This window comes from Rhamphochromis longiceps, linkage group LG6 (genome assembly GCF_057381845.1).
Source record: "Rhamphochromis longiceps isolate RC_006_pf linkage group LG6, R_longiceps_female_GT1.1, whole genome shotgun sequence".
In the NCBI taxonomy this organism is placed as follows: Eukaryota; Metazoa; Chordata; class Actinopteri; order Cichliformes; family Cichlidae; genus Rhamphochromis; species Rhamphochromis longiceps.
This window is the reverse complement of record NC_140562.1, coordinates 32,145,290-32,162,704: the sequence shown is the minus strand read 5'-3', so window position 1 is coordinate 32,162,704 and position 17,415 is coordinate 32,145,290. Positions and strand designations below refer to the sequence as shown.

Here is a 17,415-nt window from a genome sequence, read left to right as displayed (position 1 = left end):
AAGCCATTTCCACCATCATGTCTGTATGCAGCAGCTGTACGGCCAGCTGCATGTGCATCGGGACCAAATAATGTCACCCCCCCCCCCTATTTACTGGAACAAAAGGGGAATGCTAAAATTAATTAGAGGAGATGTTCACGGTACTGTTATATGTGAAATTATGTGTATTGAAGCAACCATGTGAAAATACATTACACTGTCAACAATACGTTTGTGAGTAGTTTGATTTCATGTTTTCCCAAACCTGACTGCACTTACTCCCCAGCAATACACCCATCATATGATGAACTGCTGTAGATGTGGAGAAAAGGAAGACTTATAGAGATCACTTGATTTTTTTATTTTTATATATTAGTGCAGGGGGACAGTATTGGCCTGGCAAAGACTCCAATCCGGCCTGCAGGACAGCTTTGGAAAATATGAAGGAGAGTGTACATTTTTGGACCTTTTTTAACTGTAATTTTTATACATTTTACATCTTTTTCTACTGATAGACCTCCCCCACAGCCATTTAAACTACAACTAAGTAATAGATTAACAATTAAATAAGAGAAAATTCCGGTTGTTTAAGATATCACAGAGATTAAATGTGTAGTTAAGTATCTTTACACTGACAAAGCGGAGTTTCAGTCGTCACTTGGTTGTATATGGCCTTTGTCGTAAAATGAGTTTGACATTTATTGAAGGCTGAAAGCTTCAGATATGTTTCCTCGGTTGCTGTTTTCTTCAGTCAAGAACAAACTTTAAATGTCAGTTTTTCCAGACACTTCGGTCCTCAGCAAGCCCAGAAAAATAGAAAAATGTCAAAATGAACATCCCCCTTTCATGTTCAGCAGTAATTAAAAATGTAAATAACATATGAAGACAGAGAGGTTAGAAAATAAAATTTTTATTAGAACAAAACAGTGTAAAAATGAGTTTGTCTTGATTTAAGACTCCGAGGCAAAAATGGAGGCTGTCTACAAGAAAAAGTTGACAAGACCATAAAGAAGACAGACTTTTAAAGTGCCACACGTCCGATTTATAAACGGTCAGTCACGGGATCACTGAAGTCTTAATAGAAGTTAAATGTTAATATTTAGCCTTGCTGATATCCCTCCTTTGTCATTTTAACTGCTGTTACATATTATTGGAGAATTACTAAAGGAATTAGTTTTATTTAAACGTGTCCTCACTGTTTAAAAAAATAAAAGAAATAAAGAAGGCAGCAGTTCTGTTGGACACAAATGTCCAGCGTTTATCAAAATAAAGATTTGGGATTTTGGTTTTTGTGTAACGAACTCACTACAATGCAAATCAAATCTTGCTTTCAGGACACTTTTGCAAACCACTGCTGTCGACATCTCTCTGTTTTTGGCTCTCTGCAGACTCCGGGTCAGAATTCACACGTCACTTCCTGCCAAACAAACAGGCTTCACTCACAGACAGCGATGATCACAAACACTCACTGCACCGCTCATCACGTGCTCCCTGTACCCCGTTTCTCAGGGGTCTTCACCTCCTTTCACAGCTATAGAGAATCCACATCAAGTCTGTGTCTTCAGCAGCCACTGTTGCGCCGCATGAAGGCGTGGCCCCTCACGGGGTAGAACATTTCTGTGAAGTTAAGGGGCCCCACCGTGATGTTGCTGGGGCCTAGCATTTTAAAGCCTGACTTCTGGTAGAAGGGGACCAAGAAGTCCTCACACATGAGCACGGCACGGCGGACGTAGGGCAGGCAGCGGAGGTACTGCAGGTAACGCCACATCAGGATGGAGCCTTTTCCCTGCTGGCGGAAGGTCCGGTGGACGGCCAAAACGTGGATGTGAACGGTGGTCCCGTGAGGCTTGTGTAGCGTAAGGGCGTCCTGGAGAGGAAGAGGAGAGCTGTCAGTAGAAGTAAAACATCCTGCTGGGTACCCACAGAAATATTTAAAGCTTAAAAGACCCCCAAAAACCATCTTTAATAATTAAAGCTAAATGAAGGGCTCAAGTTTAAATGACTCTGGTTTCATTAAAAATAATTTCATATTGGAGTTAAAATGACGTCAGCAGGATTCATCATCATAACTTTTAGTTGAATGAAAAGTATGAGAATTAAAAGATGGTGAATAAACTCTTGAATGATAATGATGATTGTATTTGGGATTAAAAGCTGCATATTTTGAAAATATATCAGCTACATGTTGACTCCAGCCTGCAGTCCTCGAATATTAAATGTTTATAGCAAACAGTCTTTCATTCTTGGTTGGATTCGCATAACTGCGTCATCATGAAGAAATTTAAGATCTGATTTTTTTTTTATTGTTTCTGCTAGGTGGAAACTTAAAACTCGTACAGCTGCAGGCTTAAAAGAAATTGTCAGGCAGCTTCCATGATTATTGTTGTTCTCTCTTCGGTTGGCACTAAACTCGTATGTCGGCAAGATTTATCACCATACACTGAATTTTATGCACTTGAAGCGCCTCTCTTAATCTGTGTTGAATCTTTGCTCGACTCTCAACCGGAGATAAATCACTGTCCAGGTGTCTTCCGCTCCGTCTTACCGTGGTAAGCCTCTCCTGGTCCCACAGTGAGCCGATGATAAAAGCCACCAGCCGTCCCTCCTCGAACCAGCCAAGAGACAGCTCAGGACACAGAGTAAGGAAGTGACGCACCTCGTCCAGGTGGAGAGGACACTCACCGGAGACAGAGATGAAAGCTGTGTGAGGAGGAGGAGGAGGAGGAGGAAGAAGAAGATAAGGGTCACGGTTGCCACAATCAGACAGTTTTATTAGTTGTGCAGGATGTTAAAGAAGCTGAGCGTAATGTTCCCAAATGTACTGACTGCTAAGCACAAGGAAAGTGTACAGGACAGTTAACTGAAGAGAATCTGCCCGTGAATAAAATCAGTGATGGCTCAGGTTTGTAGAGAGCTTTCTATTCAGTCGGAGAACATAAATAAAATCTGTGTTTTTAGCTGAGAATCTCTCCCCGCAGTTTTCTTAAAAGACGCTTGGCGTGCGTAAATCTGCATAAATACGCGCGTCCTCTGAAGAAATTCAGGCAGGTATTTAAAAGCACCGTTGCTCTGTAACGTAAGTTCAAAGAGTCTGCTTACCTTCTCTTTCAATCTCGAATACACTGATGGCATCTTCCGGGCTGAGGGAGCGGAACTCGCTGGCCGGCAGCGTGTGGCGGCGGCCCTGAGGCACCGGAGAGCGCATGGGGAGAGGCTTCAGGAAAGGCACTGCGCTCACCACAGACATAGTCCTGATTATTCCCAGAAAGTTTCGCAGGAAAACTAAGAGTGCTGCGCTGACAATTTCCTGTCTGATTTCGTGTCAGTCTCTTTTTAAACAACGAGATGAAACTTGTCTGGCTGTCCGTGATCCGCGCGTAACTGTACAGCGAGAACTGGCGCAGACTGAACAGAGTGGAGCGCTTCCAGTATTTATACCGTTTGTAATCCTGAAGTGAGCTGTATGGATAAACCCTTTACTCCCCGTGAGTAAACTGAACCATAAACATATTTACAGGAGGGATAATCGTCTTGCCTCCATCAGACCAACCGATTTGGATTTGCTTAGTTCCTACACCAAACTCGTGTTCGCCTGCTGTAAAGTCAGGTTTAAGTTTCATAAAGTGACGCGACTGGGTTGGAATAAACACAATAACGTAGGTATAGATATTTGGAAAATTATTTTCTGGCTGGTTAATCATCAGAACGTCAGTGATGATTAATTGTCACACTGAGGAGATTGCGTGTTTCTTAACTGGACCAACTTAAGGGCTCGACTTACCACTCTTCATGTGATTTCTCTGAAGGAGACTTTTGTCTATCCATAGCCGCTTTAAGCAGAGTTCACGATTTTTCCATGGGTTATTTTTCCAGTTCTGTAAGAGGATTAGGCTACAGGATGTGTAGGAGCTTGTTTGTCACCTGGTGGGGTTTTAAGCTCCCTGAAGAATTTATCCTCTCCAAACAAACTTTTACCCTCATGAGATGAAATCATAAAATAATTTACTGCATTTTATCGCTTTTAGAGGGCATTTCCCAACAAATTAATGCAAACTGACACCGAGAGCAGGATATACAATGCTTAACAAATTTATTAAAACACCACCTAAATGTGAGGTTTATGCCACAGTTACACTAAATTAACAATACTGATGATTAGCAAAATGACTTATGTTTGTCTAATAGTAAATTCACCAGTGTGCTTATTTAATGCGAAACGATAATTATTGTTGTCATCCTTGAATTTACAAAAAAAGCTTTTTATTAAGATAACAAATGAAAGCTATTTATTTGCAGTGCTGAACAGAAAAATTAGTTTCAGTGGTTGACTTTTGTGCTCATGTTTACAGGTCAGGTGATGTAATAAATGTAATGGGGACACCTCCTTTTCTGACACTAAACACTTCTATCCCCACGTTCTTCCTAAAAGACAAATTTTACATGTTCTTGTTTGCAAAACTGCAACTGTGCTGAAGATGTTGAGACAGTCGCAACAGTGCTGTTCAGCAAAGGAAATATAAATAATCTGTTATCTGTGTTTTCTCCTGTGTCTTTAGGTATGAGACGGTTTTAAATATTGTTAATGCCGTGTTTTTTCCCCCCTGTGTTTTTGTAGCTTGTTTTTGGATACAATGTCTTCGTCACAAAGACATGCCTGGGTTGGGTTATTTGGTGGCTGTAGGTGTCAATGGTTGTCTTTCTCTACGTGTGAATCTTGTGATAATCTAGTAACCTGTTCAAAGTATTCCCTGCCTCTCAATCTGTCTGAGATAGGTAACCCTGAATCAGATAAGTAGAAGAGGATGGAATATTCAAGTCACATCAAGAATATTTCCTGGTTTTCAGTCTTCACAAATTTATAGACCTGTTCCTTTAAAAACAGATTAAACTGTCACATATTCTGTCTCCTGTACACTAATGGGGTTTACTTTGTAAATGTCTTTGAGAACTTGGAAACTGAGAAGATTATCATAAAAATCCCCACAAAAACCAAATCTAAAACAAAACAGATATATCCTTAAAGCAAACAACTGATGTTTAATTATGGGGCACTGAAAATTAATAAACTCAGGCTACTTCAGATGTATATTTGTGGAAAGATGTTAAATAATAAATAAAGGAAAACTTTTTTTATTGTTAACTGAGCTGCATGTTTATTTGTATAGCGTTCACTGTGCAACAATATTAAATCATTTAGGTAAGATCCACAAAGGATCATAGATCTCATTCACACACACACACACACACACACACACACACACACACACACACACACACACACACACACACACACACACACAGAGAGAGAGATGTCTTTTTTAACTATGTTACTTAGGAAAATATAATTTAAAAGGGAACATAGCTAAATATGATGAAATTTCTAATAATAAATATTAGTAATTTACAGCAGAAAACGAAATGTAACCATTAAAATATTGGCGTAAAATAAAAATGTACACAATTAGAGTAAGTTAGAGAGTCTCCCATCAGCAGATTACGAATCATACTTTACGTACAGCCTGCGGTCTTTCTCGGTGGCTCCTGTTTCTGGCTCTCGGCGCCCCTCAGTGGTGACAGCGGGTACTGCGTGATGACGCTGCCACACTGCGCTTCATACGTAGCCCGCGTAGCTACGTAAACACGTGCGCTTCGCTGCTTCCAGGTTACAGTTTTTTTTTATTCCACCGTCATCCTCGCGCTCCAGCATCGCTCCCTGACAACAGCGGCGATGGCGGAGCCCGTAGCATCGGATGCAGCGGCCAAGACAGACGCAGCAGCAGCGGCATCATCACCCACACCGGGCCCCTCTCCCGTAGCCAGCCCGGGCTCCGAGCCTCCTTCCATGGCTCTCTCCCCCACCGCGGACGGCTCACAGCGGCTGCTCTTCTCCCACGACCTGGTCTCCGGACGATATCGCGGCTCAGTCCGGTTTGGCCTCGTACGGATGATCCACGGCGAGGAGGATTTTAACTCTGACTCGGACCTCGACGATGGCGGAGGGAGAGGCGGAGACGGCGGCGGCGGTGGAGGAGGCGGACGAGTACCGTGCGGTTCGGACACTGAGAGCGCCGTGGACACCCCAAGTCGGCCTCTCGGGAGGGGATTTGTCCGCGTCCAGTGGTACCCCGAAGGTGCGAAGCAGGACATCAGGGAGACAAAGGTACCACACAGCTGCTAACGTGCTTACTGTTTACCCCGGCAGTCGGTGGTTATCTCAGCCTGACGTCAGGACTGCTTTGTTTCACCTGCCTGTTGTGGTTTTTTGGAGAGGGGGGTGATCGGCGGACTTGTTACCCAAGCAGTCATCAGCTTCACCTGATCCATCAGACTAAAACCTGCAGCCTAGCTCGCTAATTGGCTAGCATTCAAGCACACAAGCTAGCTAGCAGTTTAGCTCGTAGCCTCATGTATTTCAGCTGGTCCCGGCAGGTTGAGCAGGGTTGATCCACCTGACTGCAGCCAGCTCGCTGCTAGTACACCAAACACACACACACACCACTGACCGGACAGGTAGGGTCTTGCACAGGTCCTGTCAGGTACACCTCCCTGCTTAGACACCTTACACCTATTGATTAGCTCATCCTTGACTCAGTGTAGATCCTCAGCTGGGTGTGACCTGGCCTGAGACCAAGCTTTGTGTGTGATAGAAGATCTCTTATTATTATATAAACATACATATCTGAGTTGAACCTGATCCCAAGCACCGAGGTCAGACCAGGAGAACGAGGCTGTAATCGTTGCCCTGTCCCCTCTATCAGCTGCAGATGTTTTCCAGCTCAGTCACAATGAATGAGTTAGTTGAACAGCAGGGATTTAATTTGAAATTTTTAATTTCTTTAGAGCACATTTACTTTTCATTGCGTTTATTATTTACCTTAATTAGTTCAGAACATTGAAACCAAACTCGTGCTGCTTCTTTTGCATCATTGTGAGCATATTTTTGCAGTTTTTTTTTTTTAGTTTTTTTTTTATGGCTGCTGGTCATTTTAATATTTTAATATAATTTTGATAGTGCAGATATGCTGAACTGAGAATTTATAGTCTATGGCTGATAATTTCTAATGCTCCTCTATAGCAGGGTTTTACATATCTAACACTAACAATAATTGCTTCCACCCAATTATCTGCTCGATCTACCTCCATGCCTTGGGGTTCTGTAGTGTCCTTTTAGTCATTTGAATCCAAATCTTGTTGATTACTGTGCTTTGTATTTTCTCTGTCGTTTCAAATGTCGGGAACATTACCAAGAAGATTTGAATTAGTTTTTTGCATTAGTTCACACAGACCTAGAGACTGGATGGAGAGTGGTTGCTGGAGGTTGCTGTCTTTTGCAAACTGTATGCTGCGCCAATAACCTCCTTGTGGTTGCTGCAGTCGCCTGTAGTTTGCATGGAAGGTGTCAACTTGCCCGTATTTGCCAACAAACCATTGAGCACTAGTGAAATTTACACTGCTCACCTTTAATGTAAGAGTTGTACCTTACTGCTGAAACCACCATGTTTCAAAAGGCGTAACTCTTTACTTTGAAGGCAAACATTAGCTATTAACACACAAGTGTTGCACTCTTCAGTTTCACTGCCACTTGGCGAATAAAGAAGTCAGAGTCTTCTCTGCAAAGGACGAGTGACCACAGCAATCACAAAGAGCTTTTTGGTGCAGCACCCTGTCTGGGCATCAGCGCCTGGAGATTCGGTTAATTCATAGTTTCAGATCATCCTTAAGGACACTAAACCTAGTGTAGGTTATATTTTTTGGGAGGGGCTGTTAAGTGAAGAGGGTACAAAAAGGGTACAAAGATCAGGGAAGACTGTGCAAATGTCCTCAGGCAGATTTGATATGGGTCAGGTGCTTTACCCATGAGCTAAACCAGCACCCAAGAATTTAGACTCTTGCATCCCAAATAGTACAGTTGACATTATTTTAACTTTAATTAATTACATCACTCGTTGGTGGTGGTTGGACACTGTGAACCTGTATGTTAAAAATTCAGCTGTCATTGTTGATCAGTAGTTTGTTGATACTACCAGTATGTTCAACACTGGGGCGATTATGTGGAGTGCAACCAATATGAATCAATACCTTTTAACTGAGATATCAAGGTGATTGATTAAAATTCTGAAGGCTATTGAGGTATGAAATATAGATTTAGACTCCTGGACGCCATTCATTTGTTTTGAAGTTTAAAGTCTGCATTTATAAAGTAGACAGCAAATATTTGCAAACCTCTGGCGATTTCTCTGAGTGATTTCAGTCAGTCCAAATCAGACTGCAACAGCTTGTAGAAAGATTGCCACCCATCAGGTAGGTTGAACCCCCTGGGTCGTAATATTCCCAAAGTATTTGTATTTAATGTATTTATTTAACGAAATATTCATATTTGGCGCCCCTGTATCGAAACAATATAACAATGCAAAAATACACTGACACTATGCTGTATTGATTTTTTTCTTTTTTTTCCTTTTTCTCACTCATAATAATTAACAGAGTACCACACAAAAGCATGAATGCTGGTAACAGTGCCAGACACTCAGATTTTAAGCTCTACAAAAATTGACCAGAGGAATCTAAATGGTCCGTAACACTTTGACTGTCTGGTGCAGTCAGCTGCTGCCTGTATTTGTCTAAGTGGCCACGCCCTGAACTCTAGCATCCTTTCTTCTTCTACTTTCAGCTGCTCCCTATATGGGTCTTCACATCTGCCTCCATCACACTCTATCCCTAGCATCCTCTTCTGTCTCATCAGCCCTCTGCATGTCCTCCTTCACTACATCCATGAAACCTCCTCAACATCCTTTGTCATATATATCCACTATCCCTCCTCTGCACATGGTCCAACCATCTCAGCCCTGCCTCTCTAACCTCTTCTCCAAAACCGTAACCAGAGCCGTCCCTCTGATAGCCTTATTTCTTCTGAGCATCTTCAACTCTGCCACCTCCAGGTTGACTCCCTTTATTTCTCTCCTCACAGCCATCTTTGAAACCTTCCCTTTTGCTTTAGCCACTATTCTTCTGTCACAAATCACCTGCGACACTCGTCTCCACCCACTCCACCCTGGATGAATTATAAAAAAAAATCAGAGATTAAAACCATTTTTCTCCTGGGCAGTTAACATGCTTTTTAATGCTGTACATTTGAACATTTTAACATGGAAGTCTGTAGTGACTGGATTTTGGAGCCAGCCTCGAGGAACAGCAGTGTGGAGCGCTTCAGCATCAGACCTTGAATTCAGTCGAATCTGGACAGCACATATGTGATGTTGGTACAGAAAGTCGCTAACCTGCATCGGTATAAACTACAGTCTCAGCCTTCTAAAACCTCTTGTCAGCTTCAGTTCAGTTAGACATGTAAATTGCTGCGTACATCTTTGTGTAGTTTTACCATTTTACCACCAGATAATGAAGACGTTTTAGCAGGTGCAGACTTTGCAAACCTGTTGTTCTGTGCATCCTCTAAGCTTCTCTGGGGTTCTCCTGGGCTTTGTGGAAAAGGGTCACAGAGTTTAAAGGAGGACAGGCCTGGAACAAGCTCACACAGACTCATTTCAGAGACAGGATGCGACCAGAAGAAGCCTATTTTAGAGCCCAGCGCTGCCTTGCTTTGTCTTTCCAGTTAAATGAGAAAAGTTCTGGTCTGAGTGTCATTCAGACCTCAGTCAGAACAAAGGCAGAACGACGCGCCCCTTAAACAATGACGCTGATGTTTACGCAGCACCATGTCCTCTGTGTCGATGTGCACATGTATGGGTTTCATTGTGTGTCGTATTCGTGATTTCTCCTGTGCTTATCTGCACGCCCAGTCTCAGCAAGCTCATTTTGCATAAATCCTGAGAGTACAGTTTTACATCCTAATCAATCATTCATGATCACATCCTGCAGTATGCAAAGTTGCACATCTTCAAGGTGCTGTTTGCACAAAATTTCAACTTTTTATTTATTTATTTTTTTCTGCAGGCTGCACCTCATTTTCACTTCACGTTTTCTCTCAGGAGCGATCAGTGGAGAGAAAAGTGATGCTTAGAGTTACTCTCGGGTTTCATAAAGCAGACATTTTCACAGCGAAATAAGATTTTGGACATTGCGACCATTATGTGCAAACTCTAAATGATACAAGGCGATCAGTCTAATGTAGTTTCTTTGTTGCTTCATTTTAGCGCATGAAAGTGAAACCGTTCAAAGTTAAAATGATTGAAATGCTAAAATCTCTGCTTGCACAACGAGGAAGCCTCGCAAAGATTTAAAATGTACACAAACGTAGTGTTGCCAGAAACAGTATGAGATTAAACAAAGTGGTCAGTTTAATGAAGATCTGCCAGCAGGCGTGGTGCCCCATCGAGCAGCCTCGTACGCCACTGGTATTACTTTTGATATAAAAAACTATCAACGACTATGAGCTTATCTGCATGTTGCAGACTCTTTAAAAACTCTATCTGGGCTTTGTGGTCACCCTCCTGACTGACGTTACAACACGGTCCCATTGATTTTTAGTATAACGCACATCGAGGAAGGAACAGTGAAAATGAAACGGCAAGCTTGCTGAGCTTGTGGTGTGAACATGCATCGTGTACGACATGTTCGGTGTTACTTTGTTTATTTAAAAATGCACCAGCGACATCAGTGTACATTTAAATAGCTATTTGGCGGTGCGCTAAACATCTGAGAACATCCGTGTTTACTTTTAAGCCTGCCCAATATCTAATATGGTGAAGGGTGGGGACAATATGAGAAGCTGTGCTGCTGATGTTAAAGAGGTTGTCGCGGTCAGAGCGTTAGCAGCGGTCAGAGCGTTAGCAGCTCTCGACGCCATAAACTTTGAGTTGTTGTGCAATGTCAAGCCAATAAAACCATTCAATTGCACAAGAAAAACAACTGTTGTTATATGATTTAATTTATGATTACTTTTATGTGATTGTCAGTTTATGTATCACTCACAGATGTTAAATTACCGGTACCGTATTTTTCGGGCCATAAGGCGCACAGGATTATAAGGGGCATTAAGTGAAACAAAACGGTCAGATAAGTCAAACTTTACGAAACTCATTCTTCTTGCTTCCTCCACTTCCGTACCATTGATTAATTAATGTTGAATTCTCTCGCAGCTGCTCTATTCCCATGTTGTTGCAGTATATTAATCACTAACCTCGTATTGTGGATGGATTATCTCAGTTGTTCTCCTGACTGAAGTTTACAGCATCCTGCCATGCGATTGCATTTGTCCCCAACCATTGGATCGAGTGGAAAAAAGTTAGCGTTCATCTTCTAGCTTCACTGTGTTTGTTATGCTAACATAGCTGTGACGCTGGTAATCACGTAGCACATCATTATATACCAGCTAGCCCAACTTCAGTAACCCTAAAAAGCCACTGCTGTTTAGTTTTCGGTCTTCATTTATGTTGGAAGTGATAGCAGAGCTGTACGTTTTAATTTTTTCAGAAATCTCTGTCAGGACATGGTATATCATGTTTAGGTGGAAACTAGCGAGCTAACTTCCTGCTAACTTTTAACTCCGTTAAATTTAATAAATTCTGTTTTCATGGATGCCTGGATGTTAAACTTAATTGTTACACCTGGTAAAGCAGCAACACTGATCATTTTATTACAGATGAAAGAATTTAGACAGTTTTTAACTTTCAAAGATGCGGCAGTGTTCGTTCGACTTCAGGTCCTGAAGCGGATGGAGTTTTGGACCCTGATTACTCTGCGAGGCTCCTGATTACGGTAGCTCCGACAATCCATCAAGCGGTGCGGCTTCCTATCTTACCAAAGTCGCACTAAAACATTTGCTGACAGATTTTTGTACCACATAAAATCGGTTCGAGGTCAGTAAGCACAACCAGAATTCATACATAAGGAAAATTAAAGGATTTTAAGTGCCTCATAGTGCAGAAAATACCCTATGTCCTAAAACATAACAATAGCAATAATTGACCTAAATAATGGATGACCTCATCTTCCGTGTTGTCAAACCTATGACACCATATACCAACTATACATACCTGACCACATCACCACCACCAGGTGGTGCTTTTTGAGTGTTTCCGCCAAGACCGTCTCTCTGGACATGTCGGAAGACACAAACTCTACTGGCGATTACAGTTTTTGGTCTCCTGACCATTCAAACAGAGCCGGGATGTTCAGGAACGTGCTTGAATCTGAAAATCAGCAGGAAATTCCAACAAACTGCAGTCCAGCAGCTCTGGGAAATGTAAGCAATGGATATGATGTATCCATCCAAGAGCACCAACCAAAACTTGTGCTTTCTGATCTTTGGTGACTTTTAATTCAGGTAGGTGGAATTGTTCTCTCTGAGGAAGGAAATGGCATTTCCCTTTTCGTGGCGCTAAAACTTCATACGATGGAGTCTGCTTCCACTTTCAGACAGCGTGCTGAATTTTTGTCATGGGTCATTAATTAACATCAGCCCATCATGCTCAGACCAACCTCACTGAAATAGTGAATTACACCATGAGAAAGTGAATTTTAAAAAAAAATAAAAATGTTGACTGGAAATGAGACATGCTGACAGTTTAGTCCCAGGTGGCTGTTATGGTAATGTGCAGGCTTTTTCTGTACCCTGGGAATGGTTTCATCCCACCTTCTGCTCTCAGAGTCAGTTGAATTGTCAGGGCTTTCTTGGCGTGCTGTCATATGATGAGCTCCCACTTTCGCTGCTCTTGCCCGTTACAGTGCCCTCGAGTTAGCAGCATTATGCATTCATTAAGGTTCACTGCTCTGAATACAAATCAGACTGATCTGATTTGTGATTAATAAATTCCACTCGGCTGCTCGCAGTGCTTGACCCCACGGTGAAATGAGGAAATAAAACATTAGCATTTTGTCGCTTATGCTAAGCCATTATCGTTATATTGCAACTGAAACAGGAAGTTCTGGATCAATAGACATAAATAAATCCCGGTGAATAGGGAGACTCCAGGTCTTACTGCATTTATTTTTGCCTTTTCATCGTGCTGGAAGGTTTTTCTTTTTTTCTGTTTGTTTTAAAGGCACTGCTGAGCAAGTTATTTAGGGAAGCTTGATGCTGCGTTTATATGGGAACCTTTTCTTTGGATTGTCCTTCAACTCAAAGTGCTCTCAAATTACTGAATAGTTTTGGTAGACTTGTGACTTGCACACAGAACCTTTTGGCAGCTGTAGCAGTCCGTCTGTGCAGGTTTCTTCTGTTTGGTCTACGGGGGGAACAGTTCTGCAGTTTTGTACCACAACTCCAATTTTCCTGTACCACAGTCACTATGTGGTGCTGTTAAAACACGCCAGTCTGGTGAAACCTGGAATTTTGAAAAATCGTGCAGGTCCTGAGTGAATAGCAATTTTTAACAAAGTACATGAAAAGGAATAAGTGTACATATCCCAACATACAGTACATTCAAGCATGTTTAGCATGGGTTCAAGCCTGATAATGTAGAGCTTAGTTTGTAATTAATAAAATTAAAAATTTTGGATCTCACTGGAAAAGATCTGCTGATCTGACTCCTGCTAGTTTATAGCAGATTTGTGTTACGTCATACTAGTTGCTGGATGGAAGAAAATGCAAATGTATAAGAGAAATCATAGTTACATAAGCTATTTGTTTTTTGTTTTGTTTTTTTGATAATAAGATGACTATTTTGTTATTAGGAAATCATGAACACCCCTACATGGGCGGGGGTTATATTCACTGTATGCTATCCTTAGCATGGAAACCGTGATGGCAGCCATCAGTCTGTTTGTCTCTCAGGCTTGTAGTTTAATTAGTTTAAATTCTTGTGTGAACAACAGGTTTATTGCTCTTGTTTGCAGCAAATGGGGGGAAAATCCATCAAAATTTCAAGTGGGAGGAAGAGCTGAATGCTGTAACCGCAGGGTGACTCCCATCTGTCAACCTGGCCCTCCACCCTGCCCCCATCCATCCAGCTACACAAGTGTGGTCAACCCCCCCAGCTGACCTACACAATAGAAACATGTCTTTCACTGTGTGGGCTGACTGCTGATTTACACTCGGGCCACTGCACCACACGGTTTTCTTTCACCTCTTATCCATCTTCTGGTCATGATCACATACATTGCTTTTAGTCCCATCGAGCCCTCGCCTCTTCAAAAGCATTTTAGCTGCAGCGCTGCCGAGCACTTGAAGAGATCATCTTACTGCTGAAATGCGTTTAAAACACGAGGTCGGGCTGTATTTTTATTTTTTTTATTTCTGGTTCTTCTGTTAAACACGTGGAGGCTAAACAAAGTGACTGTAAATCGATCACCGAGGACAGTATTTCAAGAAATGCACAGAGTAATCTGACCGAGTAGAATAGGTGTGATTAGCTTTAGGGGTGGGAATTAGCAATGTAATGATACAAATTATACAAACACTCATTACATGGCAAGCAAGCAGTAATGTTTGTGGCTAAAAATGACGCCAGTGGTGGAGGTCTGAATGAGAGGGTCCATGTTCTAGTCTTTACCACAGTTCTATCACTTTATAACAGCTGTACGAAGAGGCTTGAAATTTTATTCCTGGGGTGTGGCTGCTCTGACTGACAGGTCGATGGACAGCCTGTGTGTGTTTGGCTTCACCTCTGCTTATTCAAGTTACCAAACTTGTGGTGCATTTTTAGCTCAGTTATCTAACGATAACATGGCTTGCATTCATAGACTGTATATAAAGGATGGCTCTAACTAAAGGGTCTGAAAAGTGGAGATGGTGCAAAGTGTCTTACATTTGCATTTTTCCTAAGCAGGCCAGCAGACAACGACTCCTGTGGTTGCAGGAAGGGGTTTGTGTGGATGCCTCCCTGTTTGTTTCTTACATAGCCGAAAATGACACTGTGTTGGATTACACAAATATTTTAAGTCCAGTCTGACTGCAGGATGATCGCGCAATACATCACAGTACACACAAAGGAAAAATTGAGTGTTCATTCACTTCGCTGTGGTGTCAGACTGCGTGTGTCGTCCTTATTGATTAAGCTTGATTAGTTGATAAAGCAGCAAACACAGTTACTGTCTGGACTGAGCGGATGATATTAATCACATTGCTTATCTCCACTTGTTTAGTCTGCTCAGCTTGTTTAAAACCTAAATCATTTATTCTGCCAGTTCCTCTGTGTTTAACCTGCCGCAATTCAAGTTGGATTTAATCAAACGTTTTTGTTTTTAAAAATTAAAAAAGTAGGATCAGTAGAATTTGATTAAGTCCTTCAGAGCTGTGGTCTTATGTCTTTTAAAGGTCACCTGAGTGTTGCCGATTGTCAAAACAGCTACTCGGATGTCGCACACTGCTCAGCACTAATACCCATCAGATGACTGTATGCATCCGTCAGTGGAGTTTGCTCAGAAGCCTCCCGCAGGTGCTCGTGGTAGGCTGGCAGACGTTGGCGTAATCTGGGACACGAAGCTGTTGCCAAGGCCCGCCCAACGGAGCTTTGGAGCCCAGAGCCTTGGTTATGGTTTGTGCAGGTGCCAGGCAGGGAAACAAACAGACGAGGGGCAGGGCACCAGCCACCGTACTGTACGCTTCCTCGAAGAACAGTGAAGCAATCCTCCTAAAATTGCATGAAGTTCTTTTTCTTTAATGCTGACTGTACATGCTGCAGCAGGTAGCTGCAAAAGTCTGTGAATAGTGGATGCAAACATCTGTTTTGTGTTCATCCCTCAAGAAAATGTTCAGGTTAAAGTTATTTATTTGTCTTCTTGGAGATGGTTTCTGACTGGTAAAACACAAGCTTCACGACTAGAACAGTTATGCAGTGTTTAGACCTATTTTTATTGGATCAGGAGAAAATCTGAAAATGTTGCTCGTCAACATTAAATCATGTTTAGTCAACTTGCTGTCTTGTTTGAATTGTTCGGGGAAAAATAAATCAGAAACTTCTCTTTTTTTTTCTTTGAAACTGTCATTTTGTGCGTTACTGTTACACTAAAGTAGTTCAAGTTTATTACGTTTATTCACAAGCACATTTTAAAATGAACAAAGTGCTGTGCATGCTGAAGGAAAGACAACTTAACTGTATGATAACAGGGGGAAGAAAATGGGGAAAAACTTCTAACCAGTTTTAAATAAAATGCAAATCAGTCCGTGTACTATTGCGTCGAAACGTCAAAAATAAATAGACACGAAGCAATAACTTTGAGGACTCCTCGGCTGCTGTTTTCAACCATCAATTACCCATAAACACACGAGCAGCGAGTGCAGCTCATGCTGTACTGAGTGTGTGATAGTTTATTGATTTGACAGCATTTGATGGTGCTCTAGACGGCACACGACTACAATGCTGCTAAATGCGCGGTGACTTTGCTTTGTTGTCTTATCCATCAGAGCAATCATGAAAACGCAGACAGACATGGAGGATGTCTAGGTAGGTTGTGATGAAGCTGCTCAGCAGGTAAAGGAAGGATATGTCTGATGTTTTTCTTTTTCACCTTTTAGACCTCCTCCTCGGGGGTCATGGCTTTTAGAGTGCAACCAGTTTGTTGTTAAAGTGTGAAATGGACGGGACAAGCTGTGAATCTGCTGTGCTCTCTGAAGACTTCAGGCCTCGTGGATCATCTTGCTCTGTTATCCTCCTTCCATTTAAGCTACATCCAAGTTGTTACAGACTGTATGAGGGTTTGGGCAATTTAGTTTTTTGTTTTTTTTTAAATCGACCTTTTAAAATGTGGGTAAACATTGGTGCTGTGTTAATTTGCAGACTTTGGCTAATCGTGGCACCAGCAGCCATCTGTTCCTGCTGGTTAAAGTCCATGTTGCCTGTTGGGAATTTGGTTACACATCGCTCTGGTGCAGTGCCAGTTTATTCTGACACAGCCTACATTAAACTTCATTTTCACTGAGATGTTGTCAGACCGAGCTGGTTAAACTAGATGTCCAGCAGGTATTCAGACCGGCCCACGACCAGGACAGGGAGTAAAATCAGACTAGCTCACTAGTCTAAAGTCATGAAACAGTCAAACCTGAGTAGTCTAATGGATGAGGTTAAACACTGTCTGTACTAATATGGTGTAAATCAAAGAACCGTTTAAGCCGTTGGTTACATTCGGTTTTAACTGAAGTCTGATCTCAGATTAGTTTGAGTGGGGCTAACGTTAGCCTTCTCTGCTGCTTGGTTAACAGATGCATAGAACACCAACTGATGTGTAATGTATGAGGTCACGGTTTTCTTACTGTAACCCGGGAGATGAATTTTGTTTCCTGTCTGCCGTGTCTACAGTGAGCAGACATGCTTGCACGAGAGACGAGCGCAGACAGGAACCTTAATCCCTGCATTAATTCCACTGTTGTCAGCACCGCGTTCAAACTTGAAAGTGAAACATGCGTGTTCCTCATCACGACTTGTCAGACTTGTCGTTCAAGCTTTTACAGAAAAGTGACTAAAGTGTTCATTTAGACATAAAATCATCAGTTCTGATGATTTTAAAGGATAAAAGGTGCCTGTTGTGTCTGAGAGTTGT

General features: G+C 42.0%; 2 protein-coding genes across 2 annotated transcripts in view; one reads left to right on the top strand and one right to left on the bottom strand.

Moving 5' to 3' along the window:
* Positions 1-873: 873 nt before the first annotated feature.
* aanat1 (arylalkylamine N-acetyltransferase 1) lies at positions 874-4,890 on the bottom strand. Its single transcript, XM_085410252.1, has 3 exons — positions 3,079-4,890; positions 2,525-2,679; positions 874-1,846 (listed from the first exon to the last, which is right to left on the bottom strand). Exons 1-3 carry the CDS (start codon positions 3,224-3,226, stop codon positions 1,541-1,543), a joined length of 609 nt encoding a protein of 202 aa, XP_085266378.1. The 5' UTR covers positions 3,227-4,890; the 3' UTR covers positions 874-1,540.
* A 670-nt stretch (positions 4,891-5,560) lies between these two features.
* Positions 5,561-17,415, top strand: part of ube2o (ubiquitin-conjugating enzyme E2O) — a 46,500-nt gene continuing 34,645 nt past the window's right edge. The window contains exon 1 of the mRNA XM_085410249.1: positions 5,561-6,139. Within this exon, the coding sequence (XP_085266375.1) occupies positions 5,708-6,139 (432 nt within the window). The 5' untranslated portion in view covers positions 5,561-5,707. The remainder of the gene's footprint in view (positions 6,140-17,415) is intronic.

Bases quoted from the DNA above. Each gene is read 5' to 3' on its own strand.
- aanat1 (XM_085410252.1), bottom strand. From the start codon at position 3,226: ATGTCTGTGGTGAGCGCAGTGCCTTTCCTGAAGCCTCTCCCCATGCGC. The intron at 2,680-3,078 runs GTAAGCAGACTC...CTCCTCACACAG, and splicing joins ATTCGAGATTGAAAGAGAAG to CTTTCATCTCTGTCTCCGGT. The intron at 1,847-2,524 runs GTAAGACGGAGC...CTTCCTCTCCAG, and splicing joins ACCAGGAGAGGCTTACCACG to GACGCCCTTACGCTACACAA.